Source organism: Carettochelys insculpta, chromosome 25 (assembly GCF_033958435.1).
Source record: "Carettochelys insculpta isolate YL-2023 chromosome 25, ASM3395843v1, whole genome shotgun sequence".
NCBI classification, from domain to species: domain Eukaryota; kingdom Metazoa; phylum Chordata; order Testudines; family Carettochelyidae; genus Carettochelys; species Carettochelys insculpta.
This window is the reverse complement of record NC_134161.1, coordinates 2391537-2408385: the sequence shown is the minus strand read 5'-3', so window position 1 is coordinate 2408385 and position 16849 is coordinate 2391537. Positions and strand designations below refer to the sequence as shown.

General features: G+C 43.7%; 1 protein-coding gene across 5 annotated transcripts in view; it reads right to left on the bottom strand.

Moving 5' to 3' along the window:
• Positions 1-16849, bottom strand: part of SIK3 (SIK family kinase 3) — a 155836-nt gene that overhangs the window by 61236 nt on the left and 77751 nt on the right. For 4 of the 5 annotated variants that reach the window (XM_074977149.1, XM_074977150.1, XM_074977151.1 and 1 more), the window contains exons 2-3: positions 7754-7870; positions 3854-3917 (exon numbers count right to left, since the gene is read on the bottom strand). In XM_074977149.1, the coding sequence (XP_074833250.1) occupies positions 3854-3917; positions 7754-7870 (181 nt within the window). Of the gene's footprint in view, positions 1-3853; positions 3918-4862; positions 5214-7753; positions 7871-16849 lie in introns of those variants that run through there. The other variant, XM_074977153.1, reaches the window with a different exon arrangement.

Genomic DNA, 16849 nt, shown 5'->3' with positions numbered 1-16849 from the left:
CAAACATGAGGCCAAAGCCACAGGCTTGCTGCTGCTGCTGGGAAATTCACTGTCTTCCTGCTACCTAATTCCTGTGCACCCAGAGAGCAGCAGCCACAGCAGAGCACCAAGGGGCATTGTGGCGTACATAGGGGACACCTCTGGAGGCTAATAAATTCAATTTTGAGACATGGCACTTCCAAACTGGCCTTTAATCAGACCTCTGAATTTGAGCTTGATGCTATACCAGCTGTTTCCAATGATATTATGATATTGATTAGCACTCCCTAAAATCAAGCTAATGGTGTTTACAGTGAAGACAGTCACATGATAATATCAAGCTAACAGCCTTAAATTCAAATTTATCTCGTAAGGTAGACGCAGCCAAAATATGAGCTTGCTTGTACGTACACAGTTCTGATTAAGAGGGAAACTGCTGGATTAGCTCTGCCAAATTCAAGTGGGGTCAGCAGAGAGATGTTATATTCTACCACTTTGCAGTGACCCACAGAAAAACCAAGTCTCCTGATGTGCATGTGTGAAGCGCACGCACGCGCACACACACACACACACACACACACACACACACACACACAGAGCGCTACTTTACAAAACAAAAAAGCAGTCATGTAGCACTTTAAAGACTAACAATAATTTCTTAGGTGATGAGCTTTCATGGGACAGACCCACTGCTTCCGATCTGGAAATTCTGCATTTGCAGATCTGCAAAAGTGGGTTTGTGCCACGAAACCTCATCACCTAATAAATTATTTTGTTAGTTTTGAAAGTGCTGCATGACTGTTTTTTTTTGTTTTGTGAAGATACAGACTAACACGGCTACCTCTCTGCTACTTTACTGTAACTGTCACCTCCTGAACTTCACGAATTTGCAGAATTACAGGGCATGCAACGCTCCCTGATTAATGGCATCTTACGCTTCGAGGAGGGGGTTCTCAATCTTTTTCCAATCATGCCCTACCCTCACGTTTTTTGTGTTTTAAATTTGGATCTACCACCCACTCTAATAACAGTGAGAAGGATACTGCCACCTAGCGTTGCTGATGCATGCGTACAGTGGAGACCAGGCAGATTCCCTGAACGAAAACGTAAGCCAAGTGGTACTATACAAAAACACCCCTTATCCGCCACTCAGAGTCTCAGTGCTGCTCATGTTTGTCCTGTCCCTCATAATGAGAAGGTGAGCTGTGCCCCCTACCCAGAAACATGTCTCCCCCCATTTGAGAACTGCCAGTTTAGAGACAGCCAGGATTGCCTACACTTGTTGATTCTCAGTTAGAACCTGTTTCCTATTAAGTTGCCCCTTCCTTGGAGAAGCAAGAATCAAAGGAGCAGTGGAGGATAGTAATGGGTGTAGTTTCTTCTATTAATAATTTCTGAGTCTAACTATTAACTCCAAAGGCATTGAGAAAGTGTCACTACCCTAAACTTATTTTATCTGTTTTTAAAGCCGCCTTTCAGGCTATCAGAGCCATTACCAACACATTTATAGTTCAAGCCTCTGGTTATATGTCCATTTGGCTTCCTTTCTCTAACGGAGGTGGTATTGTCTAGACCAGCGCTCTCCAAATGCACCAGCCCATGAACCCCTTTCACAAAAATGTCAAATCTTAAACCCACTCATAAAATGAGCATTTCCAGAGATATTCCTCCCTTACCTGAGTAAATTGAAAAAGCACCGATCTTGGAAATGAAATTTTGTTTTAATGACACTAATGACTTTATCAGTCTTATTATGAAAATGGCCACTCTCTGGCAGGATTGCACTTGACTCTCTTGATCACCAGAGCACGTAAAGCTGTATTTAATATCATTGTATTTTCTCTTCCTAATATGCAACTTTGCACAGCCATCATGATCGTTTGACTTATACTTCCCACACTTTGGACCTGGTGAAACACTGCCTCATGTTCAACATTCATCATCTTGCGTCTTTACACTTTCCATTTTCAGCCACTCGTCCATTATTGGGTGTATAAAAGTTCATATAAAAACGTCACACTGAGAACGCTAACAAATGAACAAACTAGTAAAATGAGGAGATTCACTCACGTCTCAGTGAAGCAAACCAGCAATCCCCAGAGAATGACTGAGTATTGACTAACTGAGGGATGTTCCTGCTGCTACATTGGCTTAGATGATCTTGGTTCCTGTTTGGCAAGCAAACACTTTTTCTTCCTCCATTACATTTCTCTGTCCCCCACGCCTCCCCTCCACCTCACCAACAATCTCCTGTAACATTTCACTAACCCCCCAAGGGATTGCAGAGCACAATTTAGGAAGCACTTTTATTTACTAGAGATTAGAGCAGGGGACCACAAGCAAATCTCTGTCTCAGTCTACCTCCCAAGGCCACAGTGTAATTTAGTCCATGTCTCTGCACCTCAGATTTGCCCTATGTGAGCAGCAAATAAGACCTGCCTACATCCCAGCGGTCCCACAAAGACTTGTAGATCCTTGAATAATGAGTAAATGCAAGTGCCAAGTATTGTTTTACTTGCTGCTGAGAACCAAAACATTTGCCTTCCTTCTCCAACATGCGCAAGAATAGCAAGGAAGCCACTCAGGTGCAGCAGATATTGCTTACAACACATGATAGCCCTTCCTCATAGACAGGAAAAATATGAACATTTTCCTGGGATACAGGCAAAAGGAACAACATTTAGTATAAAAACGGGAAGAAAATTTTCTAGCTGTTAGCAGATTTTTGCTCCAAGAAGGTGCTTCTTTGCTGGCCTAACTTGAACTTTGGAGATGAAGTTTGTGATTTTGCCACAGTGACTCTGCTGTGAATTGGGGAATCCTGGCTTCATTAGGAGTTCTGTCCTTTGTTACACTGCAACTTCTCCTCCAAAGTCAGAGCCTTTTCTTATTCTCATGGCCAACATGCATGCTGACATTGAGAGATGAACATGTGAGTATTGACCACACAGGAACAAGTCAGAGAACCCATGGGCTTTAGCAGAAGTGTCTCTAGGCTTCGCTTCACACTGAGATCAACACAATATTCCCTAGAACTGTATTTTAACAAGGTTATTACTGTGATTTTAGGATCCATTTTCCTGACCAAACTGGACATGGATTTTTTCACGAGACTCGTGCTAACTCAACTATGCTACAGATTAACCTTGCAAAATACTGACTCAGTTACCTGGGGCCAAGAACTTTGACATGCGAGTAAAATATCATCAGATTTTTCATTAATCATTGTAAAAAACAATTCTGTGATTCTGCAACTGTTGTATAATATGGTTTGCAGACAAGTAAGATCTATCGATACTGGTCCAAAAAGTCCAATTAAAACCTTGTCAGCAAAACATGTTTTGTTCTGGGCTTTTCTTTTTTTTAATGCATGCTTCTAGACTCTGGATTGCAGGGCTAACAGGGCACAAGAGTACTAAAAACTGCAGAGAAACCATATGATTTTAAATATAAAACAGTCAAGCTGCAAGACTGCCTGGCAGCTTAGATGTCACTAACATCAAACACCAACACTGCAGCTGCAGCCAAGAATCTCACAGCACAGCTTGCCAGTAGCTGAAATTTTTAGCAGCTCTTTAAAACGTCCGAAACCGCTAGGCAATTCATTTCATTCCAAGTGTCAGCATACAGACGAAGAAAAATAGCAGTCCCTCTAAGAATGAATGCCGCCACCTCCACACCATAAAGACAGAGACAATGCCTTTTCAGAAGGAATAGCATGTTTTTCCTTGAAATTACATAGGGTTTTTTATTCCTTTGTCAATGAAAGTTTCCAGGGCTGAAGCACAGGAGATAACAAGATAGCAATATTCAGTTAACTTGAGTTAATCAAGCATATTATCATCTGATTAAGAAATGTAATAAACGTACTTACCAAATATTTCCCCTCCGCTAGCATACTCTGTCACCAGATAAATCATCCTCTCTGTCTCCATAACCTGGACACATAAGGATACAAAGTGACAGCTAAAGACACAGCCCAGTGAAAAAGGAAATTAAGCTAATTGGAATTTTCTTTTGTTACTTGTAACTGTGACAGAAACCACTTTTAGCAAATTAAAAGAAAAACAGATTGCAATGACAGGGGCAAGGGAAGGGAAAGAGAATTATTCTTATAAAAGGAGACACTTTAAACAAGTTAATATCTTCTGCATCCCACCCCTAAAATACTCAGCGGCAAGTCTCCCCTGGCTTCAAGAACCTCAGAGATTTCTCTGGACTGCCAAGATTGATTGAAAGTTCGCCTTAAGTGTTAACCATTCATCAATCTGAAACACTAAAATAATTAGAAGTACTTTTTTCTAAAGAAGGACGACCTGCAGAATTAGTAAGTGACTTTCAAATGACTCAGGATCTCTCAATCATAAAAGTGCTCAAGGGCTTTGGTCTAGGGAACATATAAGCGAGAAGATAATGCCAATCTCCATAAAAGTCTTCCACGGCTCTGGGTTATCAGGGAACTCTCCAACAAATGAAGACCAGTTATAGCACCCAGGCCAGTTCTCCTGGTTTTAGTGGGTCAATTAAATGCCAAAAATAATCCCCGGACAAGACAGATAGTTCCACTTCAAAGCTGCTTTGCTCTAGTGGCCATAGAATTGATGGCCACACCTTGGTAAGTTTCTTTATGGACCCATCATGGTCACACGACCCCAGCTGACAGAGATAGCTGCTCTGACTCCACCAGTCTATGCCAAAACAAGCCATGGGTGCGAGAGGGGATTTTGGTTTAATTAAGAGGCACAGACCCAAAACATGTTTTAGAGCAGGGCAATTTCTTGGCCTCTCACTAGCCACCCTGAGAGCGTTAGTACAAAAGCAACGACAGCAAAGCTAAGCCTCCTGCTTGCTCTTCATTCTCTGGGCTCAAAACACTCACCCACCTGTAGCACACCTGCACGTGGAGTAGGTAGAGCATGGCCACAGAGCGAAGTGGCTGGAGCTCCTGGCTCTGGCCCAGGAGGGAAGGGGCAGGGATCCTTAAAGAGGAGGGACATGTAGAAGAAGAAAACAAAACAGCTGCTACTTTAGGACAGGGGATGGTGAGCCCGGAAGCCAAGTGGCTGGAGCAGCTGGTCTTTGCTCAGGATCAGTGGGGACAACGATCAGGGAGTAAGGCAGCCCAGGTGACCATTAGTTTAAAACGAGGGGGAGTGCATCTTCCAGCAGAAATCTTCAAAGCATGCCCCCGAGTACACATATGTGCGAGTTCGTTCACACAAGGAAGCCAGTGGCTGTAGGAAAAAGCAAGCGATTGAGGGGATAGATAGGTTATGAAGTCCTTTTTTGTTCGGATTTCCCTCTCCTTCCTTTCAGGGATCTGAGAGAAAATTTCAGCACTACCCCACTTGCTCCAAACAGAGAAGTGGAAGGAAGGAAAGGGAAATCAGCACGTGAAGGGACAGAGGGAGCACCACACTCCAAGCACTGCAGTAAGAGCCAATGGGCGGGATTTTCAAGAGCATTGGACTGATGTAGAGCATAAAGCCCCTCGACTTCCCAAGGAACCAGTGCCTGGGCACCTTGGCTATGCTTGTGACCTCCCCTCCCCCAGGAACGATATGAAAGTATGGTGAGAAAGCTAGTGGGAACAGCAGACTTAAGGAAGGCCAGAGGAAAAAAGCTACATTTCCAATGTTTGCTCAGCTCAATAGGAAGTTGGCTGACAATACACAGTTACATGCAATACATCGAGCTTTTAGCAATTTTAAATTACATAGCAGTAGCTCTGGCAACAGCAACTCTTCTGCTGCTCTTCAGCAGTTTTTCCACCAGGCATTCAAGGACTAGTCCCTGGGCAGATGGTAAGAAACAGGGAGCATGATGGCTCTTGTTAAGAGTTTGACTCTGAAACATGTGGCCTCCGCATTAAAAAAGCCACATCCAATGTGGACAAGGGCAGCTATTTAACCAGCAGGTTTGGGGGTTTTCCACCTTGTCCCCCCAAAAAAACCTAAGAAATGAGTCTAACAGAGACAAGCCCTTCAATTCAGAATGTACTAGCCAACTCTACTCAGTCATCAGGTGATATGGTTTACATAGTTACCGTTTAATAGTTACTCCACACATGTGCAAAAGAAACATATGGGTGTTTATTACATCCTCCTGTTTCCAGCAAACCTGGTCTCTTACATTTTTTCAGGTACTGGAGACACCTTCTCCTCTTGCTTTTATAGGCTGTGTGTGTTAGAAACCCAAAGAAACGTGCCTTTCCAATTCTCTAATGAACGAACGGGAAGAAAAAAGCTTTAATGACAAGAGGGCTTTGATTTCCCTAGCTTCAAGTTGAGCAGGTGTTCTATCAAACAGCCACGCATGATTTCGATATGCAAAATAAAATTTTGGTAGCAAGCACCCGCTAGAATAGCCAGCTGAAAACATCACACAGAGGATGCTCTGTTCTAATGCCAGTACAGCTGAAACCTGGCTGCCATCTCTTGAACTACACACTCCGCAATTTTATGTTGCATAAAATAGGCTGACAAGAGCTTTTGGCTCAAGAAAGCATTACTGACACCAGCTCTTCCAGAGAGGGTAACGTCTGTGCATTTTTACCCAGCAGAGCTCTTCAAATGGCTGTCACAGGCACCTCACGCTTGGCTCTCTGGCCAAGGTATGAATGAAGTCATCAACCTTTGCCTCTGCAGATTCTCAATTTTAGTTCCCTTGAGTCTCACTAGGCACTGACTGCAGCGAGACACGAGTTAGAAATAAATCCCTAAAAATTGCAACTCATGTCTCAAACGTTCAATTTACTACTTTGCTAGCCAGCAGAGCCAAGTAGCTACCAACACCATAGCAGACTCCGTTTTAATGCATCTCTGGCAATCCAGTCCCATCTCAGGCGAAACTTAATGCCTGCCTTGTCTGAAAAAAGAACAGCATTTTCCCCGCTTCACGATCAAGCGCTCAGGAATGGCTGAGAGCTGAACGTGTCAGTACAGGTTCACTGACTCATGCAGCAGATGTGTCTGCTTTCCAATTTAATCCATTGTTTTTGAAGCAGGACACAAGGGGAGCCTACTTGTTAATTCTACCTGTGTATTTTCAGCTCAACAGCTTATTCAGCAGGATTCAAGGAAGGGAGCCTCTTCCCACAGTGTCACTAACGGCCTGGTCCAGGAGGTGGAGGACCAGGCCCTTCCACAAGTCATTTAACATTTTGCCAAAGGATTAGTGACCGGTGAGTTCTCCACTCCCTTCTCTCTGACCTTCCCTGGATCCCTTGTGCTGTTCCACTTCATCCTTTCATGATTGTGGACCCTCCAAAGCTGTGTGTACAAACCAACACCCCTGCACGGGCCTGAGGGGGTGATTCACAGTGGATGCAGTGGGGCCTCTCTCTCGTGTACTTTTTGTTTGCTGAATAACACAGGTTAGAAAAGGTGGAGAAAAGTCTGCAACAAAACGCAGGAGTGACGCTACTGCCACGAATGTTCCTGATCACCTTCCGCTGAGGACAACACAGCCAATCTGAACCGGGAACTGAAAGGCACACAATAGCCATAAACAAATGGAAACTGGCTGGTCTCTGAGGACAACCCCATCTTCCGGTACAAAAGAGAACTAACTATGGAAACACAGGGCTTCTGGTTTTGTTTTGTCTGTCTGTTTGTTTTAAATGAAGCTATTTTGTTAGTCCGAATAAATTTTTTCCCCATGTTTTACTGTACCGAAATTACAGTGGTAGCTCTCTGTGAGCCACTGCCAGTTAGGGTATGTCTGTGGCACACACTACACAAGGAAGGAAAAGCCCATCACACAATTCTCAGACCTGATATAATCTGATGATATGGGGATGGCAGAGCATCTTCATAATCTGAACTTCTCTAAAAATCTTCTTGAGGTTCTCTTCATCCAGCTGTGTCTTGTCAATGATCTTTATAGCAACCTGGCAAAGAAAGAAAGAAAGGAATAGGTCACTCAGTCAATATCACCTTATGCTCTATGAGCTTTTATCCAGGACAAGGCCCCCTGGGGCTTGTCGCCTAACATACAAACTCATAACACATGGTCCCTACCCCAAACAGCTCACCATTTAAGAATGGTCTACCTGGATTCAGGGAAATTCTCCTACTTTAGGAGACTGTGCCCTGCAAACACACAGGAGATGTATTCCATTTTCTGGTCATCAGTGAGTGAAAAACTCCAATGTACTCCACTGAAGTATGCAATGCTGATTTCAAGTTTTCATGTTTCCCCCTCTTCTCATAGTATCTGAATACTATCATTCAGAAAGGCAGCTTCCTGGAATCCTAGAATGAGTTCCCTGAAATCCCCAGCTGACATCTGTTCAGTTTACAAGTCAAAAGATGGCTTCCAGCTTGTCGCCACCGCATCTTAATCTGCCAGTGTTGCTGCTTGTACATTTAGTGCCGATGAAAGGTCCCCAACCCAGCCTGAACACTGAAATCCCGCCTGTCAACAGAACGGGCAGCGACTGTACAAGACTGACATGCTTCACCCATCAACAGCTCTCAGACGCTGTAGATCCAGCCTGGATTTGAACCTGGGACCCGCACCATTACCAAATCCCTCATCCATAATGGAGGCAGTGAAAAAGGGATATATAACTTCAGGCACCTATAATAAAAATTAGTTTAATCTGACCTGGAACCACCAACACCTAAAATGTGTTTATCATACACGGTTAATACAAGGCAAAGTGCAGCTTGCTGGGGAGGTCTAACTGTGCAGCTCCATACCTTTCAGCGTTTAATTTCATTGACACTGACCCTTGGCAGGGAATTTCCTGTGTTTATAATGCTTGGTTTAGAGACAACTACAAGATCCCTGAAACAGTTTTGCCCTAAATTACTCTCATGAACTCCCAGCCTTAACATAAAATTTTGCCAGGGAATAACAGTACATATGGAAAGGTTCAATTGATTACAATCCTTAAACTCCCCAAAAGCAGGCTTGTTTTACACTCCAGAAGTGGGAGAGGCCTCCAAGGGGTAGGAAGTCAGTGACAAAACAACTGTGAGGAATCAGCAAACTTTGTAAGCTTTGATCAAAGCAAAACAGAGAACAGATGAATGGCAGGGTCAAGGCAGGAAAACCTTTCCACCTGCAGTAAAATGTAGCCAAGAAGCTCAGTGTGCCAGAAAAGAAAAATCACTCGTACCTTCCAATGCCCATCATCAGAAACCATGGGAATAGACTATAAAATGGGGGAGGGTAGATAGAGGGGTTTAGTTGATTCAAAAACTCACCACCAGCCAACAACTGAAAAAGCCTTCCTTAAATCTCAACCTTTTTCCCAGCAAGATTATTAATTCATTACCATGAGGCCCACAGAGAAGGAAACTGACAGCACTGAAACTTGCTTTGTGCTACATTTTTGCATAACAGATCCTAGTGTTACCTTCTTAGAGGAAATAAGTGGAATGGTGAATACCAGCCAGGACAGGATGGTTTATAAATTCCTCACTGTTTGTTTAGACATTTCAGTGTTCAGGTAGCACACATTGCTTTTCATGACGTAATCTACAGGTTTGATGTTCCTTATTTAGCTAACCTTACCATCTCCGCTCAGCCGAACTTTAAAAATCTGTATCACAAATCATTCATTTGCTTCTCCCAACCCTCCCTGCAACAGCCTCCATTCCCTCTCCTTTCCCATCCATTCTTAGCACCCACGTAAATACTGCTCCTCTGCAGACAGCCTCACCACCTATATAAAAAAGTCTCAATAAATCACATTCCAGAAGTTGAAGCTTCACATATGTCATTACCTGCACAATGTAAAGCATGTTGGTTGGAAATGGACACAGACTACCCTCTTTCCTGGCCTCAAACTAATCCCAATCCCCATTTTCTCAGTTTATAAGCTTGAGTTTCTCTCTCTGCATCTATAGCAACAGAGAGGAAGCCGTGTTAGTCTATACACTGTCAAAACAAAAAGCAGTCAAGTAGCACTTTAAAGACTAGCAAAATGGTTTATTAGGTGAGCTTTCGTGGGACAGACCCGCTTCTTCAGACCATAGCCAGACTGGAACAGACTCAATATTTAAGGCACAGAGAACCAAAAACAGTAAGCAAGGAGGACAAATCAGAAAAAGATAATCAAGGTGAGCAAATCAGAGAGTGGAGGGGTGGGGGGGAAGGTCAAGAATTAGATTGAGTCAAGTATCTGTTTAGCTCAACAAAAGCTATCAAAGCTCACATGCCAGCTCCAGATACAGACACTGAAATGTCTGATCATGTATGTCAGCTGGGTTCTCCTGGGCATGAAACTAGCAAAAGCAAAGTGAACGATCCATCAGCTTCTAAAGGATGGACAATTTCTGCTTAGCTAGAGAATGTTTATTTGACTATGAAACAATCTGTTTCATCTCCACCCTGGCTTTTGAACAGGTGTTCTTTAGAAAGCTAAAAGCTATTTTAAACTCTTAGGTGAAAAAGAAACTTAGTTTTTTGAATGCTAATGTAAGCCATCTTTTTAAAAAGTGCTTCTTCTCTTGAATTCCATCCCATTTATCTAATCCAGTAGTAATACGTAGACACAGCAAACAAAACTCAAAGTTCAGATCAGAGATGAGAGTCAGATCTATTGTCTGAAGCCAAAAATACACCTATCGCAAAACATTCTCCCTCTAATCCTCCCAAGGTTTGCCAGTGGAGACCCTAACAAGGGAATAGTGCTGGCTACACAAAGATGGCGGGGAACTGAAGTAGGCAGGCACTTCAGGAAAAATCACACTACAGTTCCCCAACTTTGAACTACTTTTTAAAAATACTGAACGACACAGGAAAAATTAAATTTTTTTAAAAGCGTGCCAGTAAAGGGACTGGGTTTTGCTCACATAGGAGCAGTGTGTGTCCACCATGCATGGAAACAGATTGTTTAATTGGAAGCACCTGGGTAAGGACAGACACCTAGTTCTGAAAAGCGTTTGAGCAGCTGCATGCTGTTGTATTCTGACGGGAAAAAAAGCTAGTTCTCGTAGAACCACTTTCCATCAACCATACCAGAGTAAACGGGTAAGTGTAACGAGGTCTGATCTCAAAGACAAAAAGGAATCTCACCAATGGAGACGTGGGCTGTGGGCATCTGTAGAAATGCTGCAAGCCAAACCCCACCGCAGTCCTATATGTGCACAGTAGAGGCTAGCAAAAACCTTTGCTTCAAAAAAACACCCACACACCACACATCAGGATACTTGGCAATGCGACAGCAGCAGCTACAGCGTGCCAATAGGTGATGAGCAAAAACTTGTCTATGATTTAGGGATCTACCAGCAAATTTTCTTGTTTATAGCTGCCATTTCACTCCAGAAAAAATGACAACGTAACATATTAAAGCACGAGTAGATACCATAAAGCCACCAAGTTGACAGAATAGCATGGAAACACGTAGAACATACTTATAATCATGATTCCAAGGTTTGATTAAAAACCAGATCAAAGCCCTACCGCAGACCAAATGGCACCTTTTTTGCAGTACCGAAAATTCTCTGCAGATTCCTCATTTTGGCCAGCAGCTCATTGCTAAGATGATGGAACTTCAGAAAGCCCAACAATTCCCTACCGCCTCTTTGCTGGGAGGCTTCTCAACAGGCTTCTGAACCGGGGATGAGCAAAGCAGCAAGAGGCCCTGTTTTGGATTTCATTTCAGTGTCTTATAAAATATTAAAATTGCACAAAAATGCTTATTCGGGGAAGCCTGACTTACCCAACTATAGTGAAAACAATCAGAGAAAGGGAATATGAGAAACTGGAAAGCCCAGCTACATAACAGCTTGTTTGCAGAAGACTACAACATTCACTGAGACTAGGGCAAATGCTTCCTATACTGGGACATGCCATTTCAATGGACAAAGAAACTGCACAGTCCTGGCCTGAGAGCTGAAACACATATTGACTATTGGGAAGTTGTCTGTGAATCCAGAGAACAACATATGTCTCGCATTATGGGTGCGTCTACACTAGCCGGCTACTTCGAAGTAGCTGGCACAACATCAAAATAGTACGTGTCACGTCTACACGCACCGTGTGCTATTTCGACATTGAAATCTACGTTAGGCGGTGAGATGTCGAAATCGCTATTCCCATCCAAAGATGGGAATAGCGCCCTATTTCGACATTCAACGTTCAACGTTGAAGTAGGGCACGTGTAGACGATCCGTGTCCTGCTACTTCAAAATAGCAGGGTCCTCCATGGCGGCCATCAGCTGAGGGGTTGAGAGACACTCTGTCGAGCCCCTGTGGGGCTTTATGGTTACCGCGTGCATCAGCCCTTAGCCCAGGGCTTCTGGCTGCTGCTGCTGCAGCTGGGGGTCCATGCTGCATGCACAGGGTCTGGATCCGGTTGTCGGCTCTGTGGATCTTGTGCAGTGCAGGGCGTGTGTGTCTGGGAGGGGCCCTTTAAGGGAGCGGCTTGGGGCTTTGCTGGCCCCTTATTTCGACGGGGAGCACTTGTGTGTGTGGACGCTCCACATTTCTTTCCAGGGCAGCTCCTTTCAATGTTCCCCGTCGCTACTTCGATATTGAACGTCGTTGGCACCAGTCCTGGAGGATGTGTAGACGATACGCGTCCAAGTAGCCTATTTCGATGTCCTTACTTCGAAATAGGCTACTTTGACGTCGTGTGCTAGCGTAGACGTAGCCTATGAGTTGCACATTCCTATCAAATGCTGCTGTCAGTTTTGGAGAGAGAGGGGGACAGAAGGGGTGGTGGGAGCAGGGAACGAATAGCAGATGCTTTCGAAATCTGCAATCAGTAAGATTGTCCTGAATCCTATGACAGCTACCCAAGATTTAAGAACTTTATTTTCTGTTAGAGAAAGCTTATCCTGGTCTCTTCCCCAAACAAATACTTACAGACCCACAAGAAGTATATCTAAGTCTGAATATTACACAACAGCTCTAGAATTGCATGCACACTACTAGTTAGCAACCAGCAGTATTACCCCTACTAACTCTGTTTTAAAAGCAAAAATGCCCTAGGGGAACTGCTTTAGAAAGGGAAATGAATGTGTTGACTGTGGAGGGGAATGCAGATGAAAAACGTAAGAACATGCTGAAAATACAATTCATAGTGACTTATGAAGAATCCTTGAATCAGGATAAATAGTTGCTAGCTGAATAGTTACAGGGATTAGAATGCATGAAGTTTCACATCCATGTTGCAGTCTACAGGCTACATGAGTTAAGGGCTTTACTCTGGCATTTGCACCTTGAATGCAAAACTGACTCATATTTCATGTGGAATTGAATGTTTCCATAGCAAACTGTAAACAGGCATGTAAACAGAAGGCTTAAAAACACTAAAGAACATACCTCAATGAATACATTTGCTACCTTGGAATTGGACACTTGCTCCATCATGGGAAAAGCACTTTTCAAAAAAAGAAAGCCCAGCCAGATCAAGAAGAGCATCCAAAATACCCCAGGAGAACAGGAGTCAGACTACATTAAGCTTTATTAGGCAGGAACTGGTGTCCCCGGTACAGCAAAAAGTACATGCTGTCTGCTAAAATAGTAACCATAATCATAATACACAAAAAGTTAACTCAGCCAGTTAACCTGAATGTTCTCAAAACCTTTTCTTGCATCACTTATGAAAACTTATCCTCCACCAAAACTACTTTATAGTTCCACTTACTGTACAACCTCAGACTTGCAAATACCTTGGAAATGGAGTTGTTTGCAACTCTGAGCAAAAGTGTATGGTTTTTCTTTCAGAAGTTTACAACTGAGCATTGACTTAAGTCAGCTTTCAAAAGCTTTACCATGCAGGAAAAAAATGCAGCTTGTTAAAAAAGTCGTTTATGTTTAACCTCGCACTGTATTGTATTTGCTTTTTTATTTTTTGGTCATCTCTGCCGCTGCCTGATTGCATACTTCTGGGTTCAAATGAGGTATGTGGTCGACTGGTCAATTTGTAACTCTGGAGTTCATATCCCTGTGGTACTACTGTAGGTGTGGAACAGAAATGTCAAGTGCACCTATTTTCAAAGTTCCACCAACAAAGAAAATATTCAGATTGCAGTTTTCTGCTTAAAAAAAAATTACTGGTTAAAACCAGTCGGTTTTGCAGTAATTGCACCCACTACAGCTCTATAGTCTCAAAGTCAGAACTTCTATCACACCTTCCTCAAGGTTTCCTTGAGTGCTTTAGTTTCAGAGTTCAGGAGGACAGGGTGGATGGCGGACCCTGAGGTGTCAGCATCACATGGAAATAGCAAGACTGACACACACACCCTCTCTCTCTCTCTCTCTCTCTCTCACACACACACGCACGCACGCACAAAATTTCAGCTCCCATTTAAAACGCCACTCCTGCTAGAAATGAGAATCTCCAAAAACCAGTCTGGTGACTGGGATTAGAAGAGGCTGCCTGAAACTGAGCTAGGGATCAGATGGAGGGTGAAATGGCAAAAATCAGGTCCCTTTCCTTCGCTTCCTCTAATTGCGGGGCACTAACAAGCTGTGATTAATGAGGTGACAAATTACTGCTGTCATATTCTAGGCTCGCAGCATTATTCAGAAGAGTAACCTCCGTTATGCAGCAAATATGTGAGCAGAGCAGATTTTCATTAGTTACACTTCTGATAAGCCCACAATATGTGGTTAGGAGGACAACGCTGAATGGCAGACTGGAAAGCTAAAGCAGTCACATGGGACGCAAAGATCTCACAACCACATTCTTTTCACTGAGAGGATTTTCCCAGTAAGAACAAGCTTTTGTAAAGCTGAACAAAAAGGGGGGTGAAGGGTGGGGTGGAGGGAGGGGACTTTTTTCAGATAGCTCTCAGAGCCATCTTCACAGAGGCTTAAAGGGACCCCACTGTAAATGGGAAAAGGTAGAGTAGTCCTCAGCAGCTTTAAAGGTTTAAAGTCACATTGCAGAGGCTGTATATCTGCTTTAGGGAAATCAGATGAAGCCATGTAGCGCAGCTGCGTTAAAGCTGGTAGATGTTTCATGGCCCAATGCAAGACAAAGACACATAGTACATTTGGGTCAGCGTCTCAAGGAAGCATAACTGAATTATGCTGTCCTCTCTGACATTCAGATTTGGTCTGCTGTGGTACGGGGCAGCACATGAGACATACATGTTCATTACAAAGCTGCACTGCTCTGAGCTCAATAAACATATATCAATCACAGGGATAGCTCAGTGGTTTGAGCATTGGCCTTGTAAAGCCAAGGTTGTGAGCTCAGTCCCTGAGGAGGCTGTTTAGGGGCCTGGGGCAAATAGATTTAAAAAAAAAAAAAAAAAAACCAACCTGTCAGGTGCTTGTTCCTGCTGAGAAGGCAGAGGACTGGACTCAACCTCTCCAGGTCCCTGCCAGCCCTATGAGGTATGTATGCATGTCTAACTGCAGCCACAAAGGGAACATAGAAAAATACCAGCCAGAAGAGCTATGCAGCATTAACTGTGCTGTTCTGGGATACTAGCAGGAGAAGGGGGTGAGGTAATCTCTCTTACTGGACCAACTTCTTCTGGTGAAAGAGACACTTTCATATCAGAAGAAGAGGCATTTAAATGTTTGTAAGTTTAGCTCAGTGGAAAAGCCCTTTAACAGACCAGCACATTCACCTTTGACAAAGGCCTTGGCACTTTCTAAATGAAGGTTCTCCACAAACACATGCTTTGGGTACCAGTTATACGGCATGTAAAAAGATCACTGTCTGTTTGGAAAGTCTGAGGGTTGTCACGCCATGCTACAGAGCCTCCCTAGGAGTTTGCAGGACGGTAGAGTCGGCAAAGGAAAGTTTCCTGGTTACCATTCAGCACTGAAGCAAGAAGGGCCAACGAGAAAGTTAGGTGGGTGGATGGGGGCCGGAGGGAAGAATATTTTCAAAAAGATCAAGTTGTTTTCCCCGTGCAGGCATTTCCCAGCACCCTAATATTATTCTGCTTCCTCATTACAGATGATTCATATTTTCATGACACCAGAACTTCCTCCTAGACCTACTCACAGGGCAGCAACTGAAACCGGTGCTACCCCACGAAGTGAACGCACCCTCCATCCGAATACCAGGTCCCACCAAAACTACGCCCCGAAGAAAGGAAGCGGGGAGGTTCTTTTTACAACAGTTGGCCAGAGCTCTGGCAGGAAGCACCACAGAATCTAACATGGCACCTTGAACACACCACAGGGCAGAAAGAGGCAGTGCCCCTGAGCTCTGCCCAGCCCCAGAAGGTTCCCTCAGGAAGGAAGTATGTCTCGCCTCCTGGAACTAGATTTATGTTCAAAGCTGAAAGAGACCCTGATCTAGATATCATACCCTGCCAGCTGCCAAGTTAGAAGAGGCTCATGAGTTAATCAGAAGCCTTGGCCTGAAATACAATAATTCATTGTTTGTATATCATGTGATAGATTCCTCATCATGCAAACTGCTGATCATACGAGGTGCAGCGTTCTATCAACATCTGACTGTGTCTACTCTCAAGGGGCTACAGTGGCACAGCTCAGGCTCTGTAGCTACGCTGCTGTAGTTCTGTTGGTCAGACATGTTCTACAGCAATGGAAGGGGTTTTTCCACTGCTTATGGAACTTCACCGCCTTAAAGCCATGGCAGTTAGGTTGACAGAAGCATTCTGTCATCCACCTTGCTGCATTAATATTGGGGGTTAGATAAACTCTATTTCCCTCATGAGGGCCTGTGCATTTCACAAACTGCACAATGAAACCTTCAAGTGGGTAGTTAACTGGCTTCCCCATGGTGGCTAATGGCAAATCCCCCTTATGCAGATTTTTGGATAGTTAGCTTCCTTATAAAGGCTACAAGAAAAATGTCAAATCAGTTGATCCATTTTACATAAAGAACATTTCAATCCTCATTAACCTACTTACTTCAGTCTTTCCAATACTGTTCTAAATACCCTGATTTGGCACCGACTCCATTTGTACTCTG